Source organism: Gymnoscopelus braueri (genome assembly GCF_963280865.1).
Source record: "Gymnoscopelus braueri genome assembly, chromosome: 7".
Classification (NCBI taxonomy): domain Eukaryota; kingdom Metazoa; phylum Chordata; class Actinopteri; order Myctophiformes; family Myctophidae; genus Gymnoscopelus; species Gymnoscopelus braueri.
The window spans coordinates 9,907,940-9,922,548 of record NC_137608.1 but is presented as its reverse complement, the minus strand read 5'-3'; the positions used below and the strand labels follow the sequence as shown (position 1 = coordinate 9,922,548).

General features: G+C 40.9%; 1 protein-coding gene across 1 annotated transcript in view; it reads right to left on the bottom strand.

Annotated features, from left to right (window-relative positions):
- bco2l (beta-carotene 15, 15-dioxygenase 2, like) overlaps positions 1-14,609 on the bottom strand; it is a gene marked incomplete at both ends in the record, with an annotated part of 57,190 nt that overhangs the window by 31,984 nt on the left and 10,597 nt on the right. The window contains 2 exons of the mRNA XM_080433466.1: positions 9,632-9,747; positions 12,180-12,391. Of these exons, the coding sequence (XP_080289592.1) occupies positions 9,632-9,747; positions 12,180-12,391 (328 nt within the window). The remainder of the gene's footprint in view (positions 1-9,631; positions 9,748-12,179; positions 12,392-14,609) is intronic.

The following is a 14,609-nucleotide window of genomic DNA, read 5'->3' as shown; positions in this document are numbered from 1 at the left end:
TATATTGTAAAATCAATGTTAATTTTACTCAGAGTGTACAAATGGGTCCATTTGGTTTCATTTGTACACTCAGACTTATAGACCCATAAGGGCCCATTTGGTTCCATTTGGTTCCTAACTATTAATAATTTAGCTGGGGACCCCCTGGAACACCCTCAAGGACCCCTGGGGGTCCCCGGACCACACATTGAGAACCAATGCCCTAGGGGGGTCCCGGACTCCCTAGTTGAAAAAACCCATGGTATAATAATAAACACAAATGACTGGAAGCTCCTCGCTTGCAAAAAAAAAAGAAAAAAGGAGAAACTTATTAGCGGTACCAGAAGTGCATGTAGAGCATGACACGAGCATATAGATGGCTCTACACGCAGTACAGTACAAATTAACCCTTTCAGACCGGGTACGCATCTGTGTCATTTTAAGATTTCTTTGGCTATTCAAAAACAGCAGATCTGCAAGCTCATACAAGCTTGCAGATCTGCATGCTGTTTTAGAAAAATCTTGAAAATGAGTGCAAATCTTTGAATACATTTTATATTTGTAAAGCAAACATTTGTAACTAAAATCTTTGCTTCTGGGGGATTCTACAAATGACGTCTAAATCCTAACAGTATATATTTTTTAAACGTATGTTTCTATATCAGTGGTTCTCAAACCTTTTCATGTCAAGGACCCCCAGAATTATATGTATTTGGCCGCGGACCCCCATCTCAAAATATTTTGTCCCAGGGACCCCCCAGAAGCAAAGACTTGAGTTAAAATGTTTGCTTTAAAAATATATATATATTCAAAGATTTGCACATATTTTCACGATTTTTCAAAAATAGCAGATCTACAAGCTCATAGCGCGGCACCGAGTGCCGCGCTATGAGCTTGTAGATCTGCTATTTTTTTAATAGCCAAAGGAATCTAAAAATGACACAGATGCGTTCCCGGTCTTAATGGGTTAAGGGATAATGCACTGGAAGCAATAAGATATTTTTGGTCTCTGCGCTGCCTGAGGAAGTGCGCTGACCTCAAAACGCATGACTTATCTGCATGTTATATGTAGCCTACAGTGCAGTATGTTCATCACCTGCTTCTGTTATATCCACCTCTGTTCAGTTAACATGTATTTATATATTAACCCAGGGGTCTTCAACAGGGCGTCCGGGACCCCTAGGGGGTCCCCAGAGTTACTACAGGGGGGCCGCCAAATCTTTGTGTGATATGATCATGTTTTTTTTTTACATGAACCACTTGAACCCCAGCATCCCTATTCTGAGTGGAACATTAGCCAAAAATTGCAGATCTACAAGCTCACAATGCCTCGCAGTGTGAGGCATTGTGAGTTTGCAGACACGTTTGCAGTTTGCAACACAATGGTGGGGGTCCTTGCTTCTTGTCTCCCTCAGCCAAGGGGTCCTTGGTCCCAAAACATTGAAGACCCCTGTATTAACCCATTAAATCCGATTAAATTACATCTACAAATGTCTTTCTGAAAAAAGTATGTTTCTAAATATCAGTGGAGCTTTTTCATGTCAAGGACCCCCCAAAACAATGATTTAGCTATTTTAGTTTTTTGCAAATCTTTGAGTATATGTTTTTTTAAAGTGAACATTTTTAACTAAAATCTTTGCTTCTGGGGATTCTACAAATGTCTTCTAAATCCTAACAGTTTTCTGAAAAACGTATGTTGCTATATGTCAGTGGTGCTCAAACCTTTTCATGTCAAGGACCACCCAAAAATGTATTTGGTCGCGGACCCCCCATCTCAAAACATTTAGTTCCAGGTAGTCGGGGACCCCCCATAAGTAAAAGATTTGAGTTAAAAATGTTTGCTTTAAAAAAGTATTTATATTCAAAGATTTTCACAAATTTTCACAAATTTTCAAAAATAGCAGATCTACAAGCTCATAGCGAGGCACCTTGTATATCTGCTATTTTTGAATAGTCAAAAGTATAAAATAGTGGTTTAAGTGGTTACACAGATGTGTTCCTGCCTGGGTTTTAATGGGTTAACACTCAATACAAGTATCACTTTTTCTTGTAACAGGTAAAACACAACAAGAGATTGCAGTAATGATTTAGATGAAGTGATGTTTTATTTTATTTTATTTATTTATTTTGCCTTGTTGTTGGTTTCTGTACATAATTAGCTATTACATGTTGTACCGGCGGAGACGAGAGAGAGTATTTTCTGATTTACAAAGCGACAAATGGAGGTACGGTTAATTTGACCATGAGCAGATAAAAGCATTTCCTCTCCAGAAGGTTCTGTTAATTAAATGATGAAAGAAGTTCATTTTGAAAATGATTCTCGGCTGAAAAGAGGCATTAAGACTCAACCACTTCTACAGATGCTGTGTTATCCTAGAAACCTCATTATGTCCAAAACTGTTGCTTTTCAGGTTTCAAATTCAACAATGGCAAAAATAGCAGATCTACAAGCTCAAAACGCGTCGCTTTGCGCCGCGTTTTAATCTTTTAATATTTTTGATAAAAACACAAAAAGTTAAACTATGGAGATAAGAGGTATCTGCCCCGACAGCAACGATATCATTGCTGTCGGGCAGAAACCTTGTATCTCCATAGTTTAACTATGTTCGTTTAGTTTTTCCCCCCGTAAATTAATGCCCTATTTTGTCACACTACAGCATTACACAAAAGGAGCCAAAATAGCCGATCTACAAGCTCACATCGCCTCGCTATAGTGGGGTTACGTCTGTCTGTGGGTTTTAGAACATTTCACCGATGAAGTATTAACAAGAGATTGTGACAAAAAGTAGCACTAATAGACTAAATAATAACTACATTGGATCCATGGGACACAGGTTCTTATTTTTTCCCATTCCCTGAAAAGTAACACCTTTTGGAGATGCAAGGGTTCCACCCAAGAGCAACGAGATACTATGTTATCCTAGTTATTTTATATAGCAAACAATTAGTTTGTTACCTGAGGGAAACGAATAACAATAGCAGTACATTTGTAATACGTTCTGGTTTGTATTGTGATTTTTAACCAACATGTTTGTATGTTTTTGGGGTTGTGTGCAATCCAACTAAACTAATCTGATGGTTAACTCATTCAGTTCCAATGACGTGTAACACGTCAAAACGGTGTTTTCAGTGTTTACGCTAGATTGCGTTCTTCGCCAACCTATGAGTGATCCTATGACTAATCCCATGACTAATGTGATCACAACAAACCCAGCCCATCCCATCTTGTTAAAGGTTTTAGAGCTGTATTTTTTTCCCCTGCGTTTTTGGGCAAGAACAAGCTATGTTCAACAGCCAATAACTAAAGAACGGAGGGTCGCGGTGACACACTTTTTTTTCCTCCGATGGAAGCAGAGACACTTCTGTGGCTCTTGAAAGGTTCGTAAAAATTATCAAAAACGCTGGCACTGGCTGACTTAATTAATTAATTCTGGCACTCAATGAGTTCAGGAGTGGGAGGACAGGGTTGAAGGCAAATGGACGATAATTAATAATTTGCTGGAACCTGGCCCTGTGGTGTTCCACATGCACTAAACCCCTTCTCCTATAAATGAGGTGGCAGCAATGACAGCACTTCTGTAAGTGTACAGCCTTTTTATCAAAGGCGGTGTCTAAAAGATGTTTCATTTGAACTAATAGCTTTTATGAGTCAAAACATGAAAAAGGGAGCCGTTACTCTTTTGAACTGTTCTTTTTAATTGAATGTTTATGACAATTAGACTGACCTTTATCTGCTTGACCCAGTACATACGTACGTGTGTTGAATCACACTCTCATCTGCGTTAAAAGGATAGTTCACCCAAAACAATATAGGAATATATGGAAACTTTAATTCATGTTTTTTTTTTTTTTTTTTTTCACATTCCTAAGCCAATAATTTGATGACCAGCGGACCGGTAGACAGTGGTTCTGGTAGGAGACACAAAGGAGACTCTTCGCGTCTCCTACCGGAACTGCTGCCGGTCATCAAATTATTGGCTTAGGAATGCGATAAAAACAAAAAAATATCCATGACTGGGGTGGGGTGACTTATCGATAGAAAAAAAAAAGTCATTTTGGGGGTGAACTATCCCTTTAACACATCTCCTGCCAAGGTATTAAACATTGTTTGTAATCCCCTTGCCAGCGTAATTACCTTAATCCGATGATCTTTGAAACGCCGTGGAAGCGACATTGTGTACAAAAAAAACTAAAAAATAGTCCCCGTGCATATAGGCGAAGGGATCTGTGTATTCAGAGGAACAACAACATTCCAACCGCGATCCGCCATTTTGGGGCTACGGCCTGCTGAAAACGGTGGTTTTCAATGCAAAAAACAGCAACTGAGTTAGAGGTGTTTTTCTAAAAATCCCATAGTCAGGGTAGATGGATGTGACGTTTTTTGGAATGACGTCACATCCACATACTACTTCTCTGAGTGACGTGCCTAATTTTTTTAATAGAACGACTTTATGCGTTAAGCACATATTGACAGCATAACAATCAAATTCAATGATGAATGAATGATGAATGATACGAGATACGCGTGTTCCATTCCTACTCATTCTGTTCTTATCCTTTGTCTCTTATCTTCTGGTCACGTCATGTGTCCATTTCTGTATACTGTATATTCTTGTGTATTAAGTTCAGATCTTGTCATGTGATACTGCCTGGGGTCATCTTGTTCTCTGTGCAAGTTCTCGGAGAGATCATGCGCCCTCATCCTCATCGATGGCGCGGCAGAGGCTTATACATTGACTAATTGACTAAAAGCTCACAACGAGTTGAGTTGCGTTGGGAAATGAAGCCCGCTCTTTCTCTGTGTGACACTGTAGTAAACCAAACAAGTTTTAAGACCCAAGATACAAATCATTCTGTTGCCAAGACAACTTTACAGTTGATTTGGAACAATACGTTCTGGTGTGCTCTGAGATATAAACATTACACCCACTACAATCTATACAAGAAGTGTCCACAGGAACATACTGTTACAATTATCATTAAGGGCTTTATATATACAAGTTCTTCGCTGATTGTATGTTATAAACCCCTAAAGCACTATTGTGGCAGTGAGATGTTGAATAGAGCTTTGGCCAGATGTTCATTCATTGATGCAAATGTGGTATAATTCTGAAATGGTGGGGAGGCCCCACAGCCAAGCAGGGTTCCATTTTGCTGGGGGGCGGGGGTGTCCATTTCTCTGCTGGACCCCCCCCCCCCCTGGCTCCTCTCTCCATTCCGCTGCATCAAACAAACGAGTGACTCGGCCGTGGGTAGGGCCACCCGGCCTGGCGGAGACATCAGCAATCCGCGGAGCACACTTTTCTAGTTGTATCCCTGCTTCTGTTCAGAATTTAACCCATTAAGACCTGAGGCCGATTCTACAAAATGTCTTCTAAATCACAAAACAGTATTGTGAAAAAACGTATGTTTCTATATCAGTGGTGCTCAAACTTTCTCATGTCAAGGACCCCCAAAATGATATGTATTTGGTCGCCGACCCCCATCTCAAAATATGTTGTTCCAGGACCCCCCAGATGAAAAGATTTGAGTTAAAATGTTCGCTTTAAAACAATATATTTGCACATATTTTCAAGATTTTTCAAAAATAGCAGATCTACAAGCTCATAGCGCTATGAGCTTGTAGATCTGCTATTTTTGAATAGCCAAAGTGTAAAATAATACACATTATCTGTGTCGAGGGCTTGAGGCTATTTTGGGCGCATTTTAAAAAATTGGTAGTAGTCAAAATAAAAAAAATACATTTTAAAATATAGAAATATAAGTAGCAAAAATTGCAAATCTATGAGAGCTAGTTGATATAAGCTATTTTATTTCGATTTGTTATACGAAGTTTATATAGGGTTGAGTGGTTAAGAAAATGCCCCCTCGATCTCCCCCTTTTTTCTTTTTCTTTTTTGTACAAATCGAACCCTGCGGCCAATTATTTGTGCTTACAGCTGTGTGTCCAGCAGTGTTTTCTCGTGGGCCGTAGAGTAGAGTTGCCGTAGCAGTACAGTTATTGAAAAGGTAGAGCACAACGTTCCATTATCCCAGTAAGACCTGAGGTTCCGATTCTACAAATGTCTTCTAAATCCTAACAGTTTTTTTTGATAAACGTGTGTTGCTATAATATCAGTGGTTCTCAAAATTTGAAATGTCAAGGACCCCCAAAATTATATGTATTTGGCCTCGGATCCCCATCTCATAATATTTTGTTCCAAGGACCCCCAGAAGCAAAAATATATATATATATTCAAAGATTTACACACACTACAGACTACAAGATTTTTCAGAAATAGCAGATCTACAAGCTCATAGCGTGGCACAAAGTGACACGCTATGAGCTTGTATATCTGCTTTTTTTGAATAGCCAAAATATTTAATACTAGACCATACCTGTGGGGGGATATGCGCACAGGATTTGGCAACCCGCGTGCCAGCGAACACAAAAACGCTAATAAACAGCTGACATTTGGGGAAAGCGAAAAACGGGCTTCGCTGTTCCGTGCACATGGTAATGGTCAATGGCTGTGTGCAAATTCAGATCAATTGCTCCAGGCACTGAGGAGAACCGGGCAGAAGAGATTTTGGGCTCACCACATCCCGATCCCGACGGCCTTTGCTACGCATCACTCCCCATCTCTATCTCCCCTTTTGCATAAAGGCATAAAAGTCAAAAAATAAATAAAAAAAATAAAAAAGGAAAGCCGTTCAAATCTAAAGTGACACGGATGCGTTCCCGGTTTGAGCGGGTTATAGCCCTGTAGAGCTGTATCGTTGCAACCCTTGACACCTTAAGGCTCTGCCTCAGAAAAAAAAAAACTGACTGCGTCAACATTCTAGGGGCTGGCATCAAGGACACAGCATTTAATTGGCTTGTCTCACTATATACGCCCGGTATAGAGAAACCATTCTCCATCACAATAGGAACACTGCTCAAGGCTCCGTTTCAGGCACCATCCTGTTTTTTTTTCTTCCATTTTACAGTACATGCGCTCCCGCATGGCCATATCATATTATGCATGCGTTTAGTTTGATTGCAGTGCTGATGACGACAGATATAAACCGTCTATTCCTGAAAACCCAGTCAGTGCCTCAAATAGGCCAATTTCCACTCAGGAAATGCCTTCAATGCTGGATTTCCTCGTAGATTTTTTGTTTTTTAACCCATTACAACCGGGAAAGCATCTATGTCATTTTAGATATTAGCTATATTGTAGCACATTGGTTGGCTATTCAAAAATAGCAGATCTACAAGCTCATAGCGCGTCACTTCGTGCCGCGCTATGAGCTTGTAGATCAGCTGTTTTTGAAACATTTGAAAAACGTGTAACATTTGTGTAAATCTTTGAATATATATATTTTTAAAGCAACATTTTTTTTACCTTAATATTTGTGAAAATGATTTACTCAAATCTTTGCTTTTTTCAAAAGTAGCAGATCTACAAGCTCATAGCGCGTCACTCCGTGCCACGCTATGAGCTTGTAGATCAGCTATTTTTGAAAAATCGTGAACATTTGTGCAAACAATCTTGCTTTAAAAATATATATATTGAAAAAAAAATTTTTTACTCAAATCTTTGCTCCTGGGGGTTCCTGGAACAAAAGTGCCAAAAATACATATACTTTTGGGGGTCCTTGGCATGAAAAAGCTTGAGTACCACTGATATAGCAAAATACCTTTTTCAGAAAACTGTTTTTAGTATCGGCCTCAGGTCTTAAGGGGTTAAAAGACGACACGGGCACAAATAGGAAGCACCCCCTAGTAGCTCATTTATACGCTCATACCACACAAACGAGGCCATATAGTCCTTCCCTCAGGTGGCATGGGTTCCAACGCCACATGTGCCACCTGAATGCCACCCCCAGGGCTCTTTCATATGTCATCCCCCAACACCCCCCCCCCCCCCCCCCTCTGTATCTCACCATCACCATTGGAAATAAATGAATGCTGAAAACATTTGCACTATGTAACTTTACTGTTTTACCCTGGACTTGAACCCGGGTCTTCTGTGCAAGTGCTAAAATGTTCTATACCACTGAGCTAATAATAGAGCCTGCCTTCTTGCTCAGGGGAGTAAGAAGGCATACACGTACAGTATGTATAATTAATAATAGTAAAGTTCAGAATTTGTGTCCAAACAATAGACACAGATTCTAAGTAGGTCGTAGTGGCTTGTTTTCAGTATCAACCAGAGTGCGTTTATCCCTGTAAACAATGCACTAGACCCCTGGGAGATGGAATGTTGAGATGGAGCGCCACACTTACAATCGGCTCCCAGTACTTGCCGCACGACTTGCCGCAACTCATGCCGTGCTACTCATACGCTGAGTTGGCGGTGCCCAAGAATCAAACTCATGACCTTGTGTTCGTAGAGCGAGTGCTCTGCTGACTGAGCTACCGGGACATAAAGGTCAAAATGTCTCAATATAAGAGCAGGGAGACTAAATATAACCACCCCAAATGTATACGTTGTTTTAACATACTCTACCATACAGATTGGACAAAATAACATATTATCTCACACATAGGGCTGTCACGATTACAAATTTAAGTCGTTGAAAATTAATGGAACATTATGAATAAAAATGACATTTCTGTTTGGCTTTTAGCTTTCGTAAACAAAAGTTGCACAGGACAGATATGACAAATAACACATGTAATAATTGTGACACACACACACACACACACACACACACACACACACACACACACACACACACACACACACACACACACACAATACAATACATACTAGATGCTTTAACACCTTCCTTATGCCCCAAACATTTCATAATGAATAACTCAGCACTCTGTCCAACTGTATGTGTGAAGAAACCATAAAGAAAACAAGAAACCAGTGTGAAGCCATTTGCTAGGAATGTTGAAGTACTTTTTTTTTTACAGTATGTTATGACTTATTTATCAGATGCTCTTATCCAAACCTTACAAAGACCAAGGTCAGAGCATTCAGTCAGTTTCAGTGTCATAAAGTGTAGAGGTGTCATTCACAGCCCACATTTTCCCTGTTTCTCTTTTGTACATATTTGTTGATGGCATATAGGCTATTATTGTTATTATTTATACTTTTTTATGCTGATGAATTGAATACATTAGGACCACAATGGAAACAAAACCCCAGGATGTTTTTGTGGTATCCTTTTAGCTTTAATGTCTGACTGTACCTTGTACAGTTCTGATTAATGAAGTATTCAATCAATCAATCAATCGATCAATCAATCAATCAAACCGAGTGCTATAGTGCAAACTATGAGCTTGTTTTTAGCTTATTTTTTAAAGATCTTGAAAATTTGTGCAAATCTTTTAATATATATATTTTAAAGCGAATGAAACTCAAATCTTTGCTTCTGGGGATCCCTGGCACAAAACATTTTGAGATGGGGGTCCGCGGCCACATAACATAATGTAATTCTTGCACGCATTTTCAAGATTTTTCAAAAATAGCAGATATACAAGCTCGTAGCGCGGCACTCGGTGCCACGCTACGAGCTTGTATATCTGCAATTTTTTTAATAGCCAAAGATATTTTAAAATGACACAGATGCGTTCCCGGTCTTAATGGGTTAAGCACAGTTGATGCTTCATATCCATATGAGTAAAATAATTTTCAGGTTTGCCTTGGTGGGACAACAGTGTCTTCATGCCTACCTTCTCCTTGGTCTCCAGACTCTCCGGGTCCACTCGTCTCATGAAGTTAGTCTCCGTGCTGACGTAGTAGTCTCCCCTGTACTTCACGAAGTTCACGCTGGCGTTGTCGGTCGGCTCTGCTCACATAAAGTACAGAACGTTTTCCATTCAGTCTCAGAGTTTGATCGTTATTCTCACACATATAGAGCACTGTCTGTCTGCCGGTGGCAAAAACATTGTTTTTAAATTATTCACTGTTCATTTTTAAGCTTTAAGTGTTTTCCAGTCAGTCCTGTCCTTGCATTGATTAACCACAGCATCCCTATTCTGGGGGGCGAACATTTGCCGCAAAAAGACCAAGGTTATAATAGTTTTGGATTTTTCATTTTAGTTTACTTTTAGTTCGTTTTAATTTTTTTCCTTTTTCTAATTCAGTTTGTTTTAAATAGTTTTGAGAGCGGATTTGCTGCTTTATATTAGTTATATTTTTTTTAAATGCTACTAGTTTTAGTTAGTTTTTTATTAGTTTTAGTGTTAATAATTGTCACTCAAATAATTGCAATTAACGATTTAATTGTGTTTATGTCGTTGAAAATTAATGGAACATTAAGAATAAAAATTATATTTCAGTTTGGCTTTTAGCTTTTAAACAAAAGTTGCACAGGGCAGATATGACAAAAACACACATTTAATTACTTTGTACTTAAAAATAAACATTAATAGTGGAAATAGCCGATCTGCTATTTCCACTATTTTTGACTTTTTAAAAATATGACATGTTTTTAACATGGAATTGATTATGACGATTATGACGATTATGCAAACATAATTGCAATTAGACGATTATGTAAGAATTGTGACAGGCCTATGCGTGCCCTTAGGAGAGCACAAATACAAGAGTGGTATACACTGAAAACTGTATGTGTACTTCTTCCACCTCTGCACTTCTCTCCTCAGAAAAGCTCATCTTATTATGAATTATGTTCCTCGTTGTATGTAATTGTATGTTTTTCTATGGACCATGAGTCTGTCATAAAGACATTCAACCATTCATTCATCCATGCTGTTGTAAAGTCTGCACACACACACAATACAGCATACTGTTGCTGTCGGGCAGAAACCTTGTAAAACTCAATTTTAGTTTTTTCATTAATGAATGTCGTGAAAAAGAGCGTCTCGCAAAAGTAGGGAAAATAGCAGATCTACAAGCTTGTCCTTGCAACGTTTAAAATGAAAGTTTTGTTTCATTTCCTGAAAAGTAACTGTTTTGGACCGACAACACCGATATATATATAAATATATATACATATATATATATATATATCGTCAAGGACACAAACACAAAGTTACATTCAAACTTTCCTTTCTCTCTCCGTCTACCTCCTGCTTCTCCTGAATGGCCTCCGGTAAACAGTAGCAGCCTAGTTACCGACACACACACTAGTGAATTGCATCGTTTAATAATGCAGTTAGCACTGCCTGTGCTACATATTGCAACACAATTATTCCATGCACACGGGCGTGGCAGTGGCGTAAATTAACTAAGTACATGTACTCAAATACTGTACTTAAGTACGGTGTACAGTGCAGTACGGTGTACAGTGCAGTACCCCTCCCTCTGGAATGCACTCCCCAAATGCATCAGAGATGCCCCCTCCCTCCCTACCTTCAAAACCCACCTGAGAACCCACCTGCCTTTCCCAGTTGACTTTGTATCAACTCTTGTTTTTAGTGTTTTTATTGCTCTTATCTCTTATTGTACTTGCTTATCTTTTCCCCCTAATAAAGTTACCCTCTCCCCCTGCCCCCCCCCACACACATGTAAAGCAACATTAGGTACTCAGAAAAGCGCTATATAAATCCCAGGTATTGTTATTATTAAGTACCAATTTGAGGTGCTTTTACTTTACTTTAATATTCTCCAGTATTTGACAGCTTTACCTACCTAGTTATTTTACAAATTTAAATTACTATTACAAAACATACATTAACCACTTAGGCTTTAGAAAATTAAGCAAGTAAACATATTGAAAAATCTGAGTAAACTTTTACCTAAGTACTTGTCGATGCCAATACTTTTGTACTTTTATACTTTTACTCAAGTAAAATATTGAATACAGGCCTTTGAACAGGCCTTTACAGAGCTTTTTTTTAGATTGTGATTTTGCTACTTTTACTTAACCACTTTAAAGGAGTAGTTTACCCCAAAAAATGACTTATTTTCTATCCATTACACACCCCATGAAGCCTTGAATTCAAGGATTTTTGGTTTGTTTTGTTGCATTCCTGAGCCAATTTCATGACCAGCGGAAAGATGTATCCGGTAGGAGACTCTCGTCTCCTACCGGAGAGACCGCCGGTCCATGAATTCAAGGCTTCATGGGGTGTGTAATTGATGGAAAATAACATTTTTTTTGGGTGAACTACTCCTACTTTAAGTCAATAATTTGATGACCAGCAGAAAGATGCTAATGTGTCCACCGGTCATCAAATTATTGGCTCATGAATGCGACAAAAACAAAACAAATGTCCATGAGTTCAGGGTGGGATATGCAGTGTTTAAACGTACTGGGCATCTTGAAGCGCGACATGAAGCGAGCGAAGATGTTCTTGCAGGGGTCGGGCATGGCCATGGTCCCGAACTCGGAGATGGCGATGCGGTCGGCCGCCGAGTTGATGACGTAGGAGTCGCTGCGCAGGAAGCGGCTGCTGTACGTCACCTCGCCGTCACACAGCTGGAAGCGGTGCATCATGGCCATGCCGTCAAACCAGTGGGTGTATCTGTGGACATGTTAAGAGACCACAGTTAGTGTATCTGTGGACATGGAGGAGACCACAGTCAGTATCTGTGGACATGGAGGAGACCACAGTCAGTGTATCTGTGGACATGGAGGAGACCACAGTCAGTATCTGTGGACATGGAGGAGACCACAGTCAGTATCTGTGGACATGGAGGAGACCACAGTCAGTGTATCTGTGGACATGGAGGAGACCACAGTCAGTATCTGTGGACATGGAGGAGACCACAGTCAGTGTATCTGTGGACATGTTAAGAGACCACAGTTAGTGTATCTGTGGACATGGAGGAGACCACAGTCAGTGTATCTGTGGACATGGAGGAGACCACAGTCAGTATCTGTGGACATGGAGGAGACCACAGTCAGTATCTGTGGACATGGAGGAGACCACAGTCAGTATCTGTGGACATGGAGGAGACCACAGTCAGTGTATCTGTGGACATGGAGGAGACCACAGTCAGTATCTGTGGACATGGAGGAGACCACAGTCAGTATCTGTGGACATGGAGGAGACCACAGTCAGTGTATCTGTGGACATGGAGGAGACCACAGTCAGTGTATCTGTGGACATGGAGGAGACCACAGTCAGTATCTGTGGACATGGAGGAGACCACAGTCAGTGTATCTGTGGACATGGAGGAGACCACAGTCAGTATCTGTGGACATGGAGGAAACACCATCATAAAGTACGCGGACGACACGACAGTGATAGGCCGAATCGTCAACAACGACGAGTCTGACTACAGAGAGGAGATCAAATCACTGGCACACTGGTGCCGTGAGAACAACCTCTCTCTTAACGTCGACAAGACCAAAGAACTGATCGTGGACTTCAGGAGGCCGCGGAGAGACCATGCGCCCATCCTCATCGACGGTGCTGCAGTGGAAAGGGTCAGCGAGTTCAAGTTCCTCGGAGTACACATCGAGGAGGACCTCAAATGGGAGACGCACTCCACACACGTGAGGAAAAAGGCTCAGCAGCGACTGTACTGGCTCCGCCGCCTGAAGAAGCTCGGAGTAGGACGTCGCATCCTCAGGCTGTACTACAACAGTTCTGTTGAAGGCATCCTAACAGGCTGTGTCACGGCCTGGTACGGGAACTGCACTGCCCGAGAAAAGGTCAGCCTACAACGAGTAGTGCGATCGGCAGAGCGGATAATGGGAATCGAGCTCCCAGCGCTCCAGGAACTGTACAAAAAGCGGTGCGTGGTCAAAGCCAAGCGCATCATCAAGGACAAGCACCACCCAAGTCACAGACTGTTCAACCCCCTACAACGACCGCGACCGGGCAAGGGGCTCTACCGCAGTATCAAGAGTTCCACCACCAGATTTTGGTGTAGTTTCAATCCAGCTGCTGTCAGAATGCTGAATGGGGCATAAGCCTGGATGAGTTCAGCAGCCTGACAGCAGGCGGCGCAGACTTTTCTGGCTCTTCCTGAACACACCTGTGGATTATACCAGGGACAATGACTTGGACTTTAGCCCCCCCTCGGACACACCTGTGGACTACACCAGGTACAAATGACTTTTTGTTGCACTCCCTCATGGAGCTACATGCGGATTATACTAGGGTCAGTCCACTCTAGGTGGACACGCACTGACCTTTTGCACCTTAATCCCTTGTATAACGCACTGACTTTTTTTGGGTCTTTTTTATTGTGCTCCTTTTCCTCTAAGCACCTTAACGTCCTTTGTCTATCATGCACAGTATAAGTATAACATGCACAGTATACTATACATTGCTGCTATGCTCAGGCACCTTAGTTTAGTTTTTTAGTTTTTTTATTATCTCAGGTAATTTGTAAATATGTAGATAACTTGTCTGGCCTTCTGTTGCTCTCTTGTTTTTGATCTCCTTCCCACCTGCCCCCCACCCTCTTCTTCCCCCCCCCCCCTCTTCTTTCTATGGAAACTAACGTTGCGATGGGAACGATGTACAAAAAAGAATTTCACCCACTTTTTTACCTTGTAAACCTGTGATGTGACAATAAAACTGATTCTGATTCTGAGACCACAGTCAGTATCTGTGGACATGGAGGAGACCACAGTCAGTGTATCTGTGGACATGGAGGAGACCACAGTCAGTATCTGTGGACATGGAGGAGACCACAGTCAGTGTATCTGTGGACATGGAGGAGACCACAGTCAGTGTATCTGTGGACATGGAGGAGACCACAGTCAGTGTATCTGTGGACATGGAG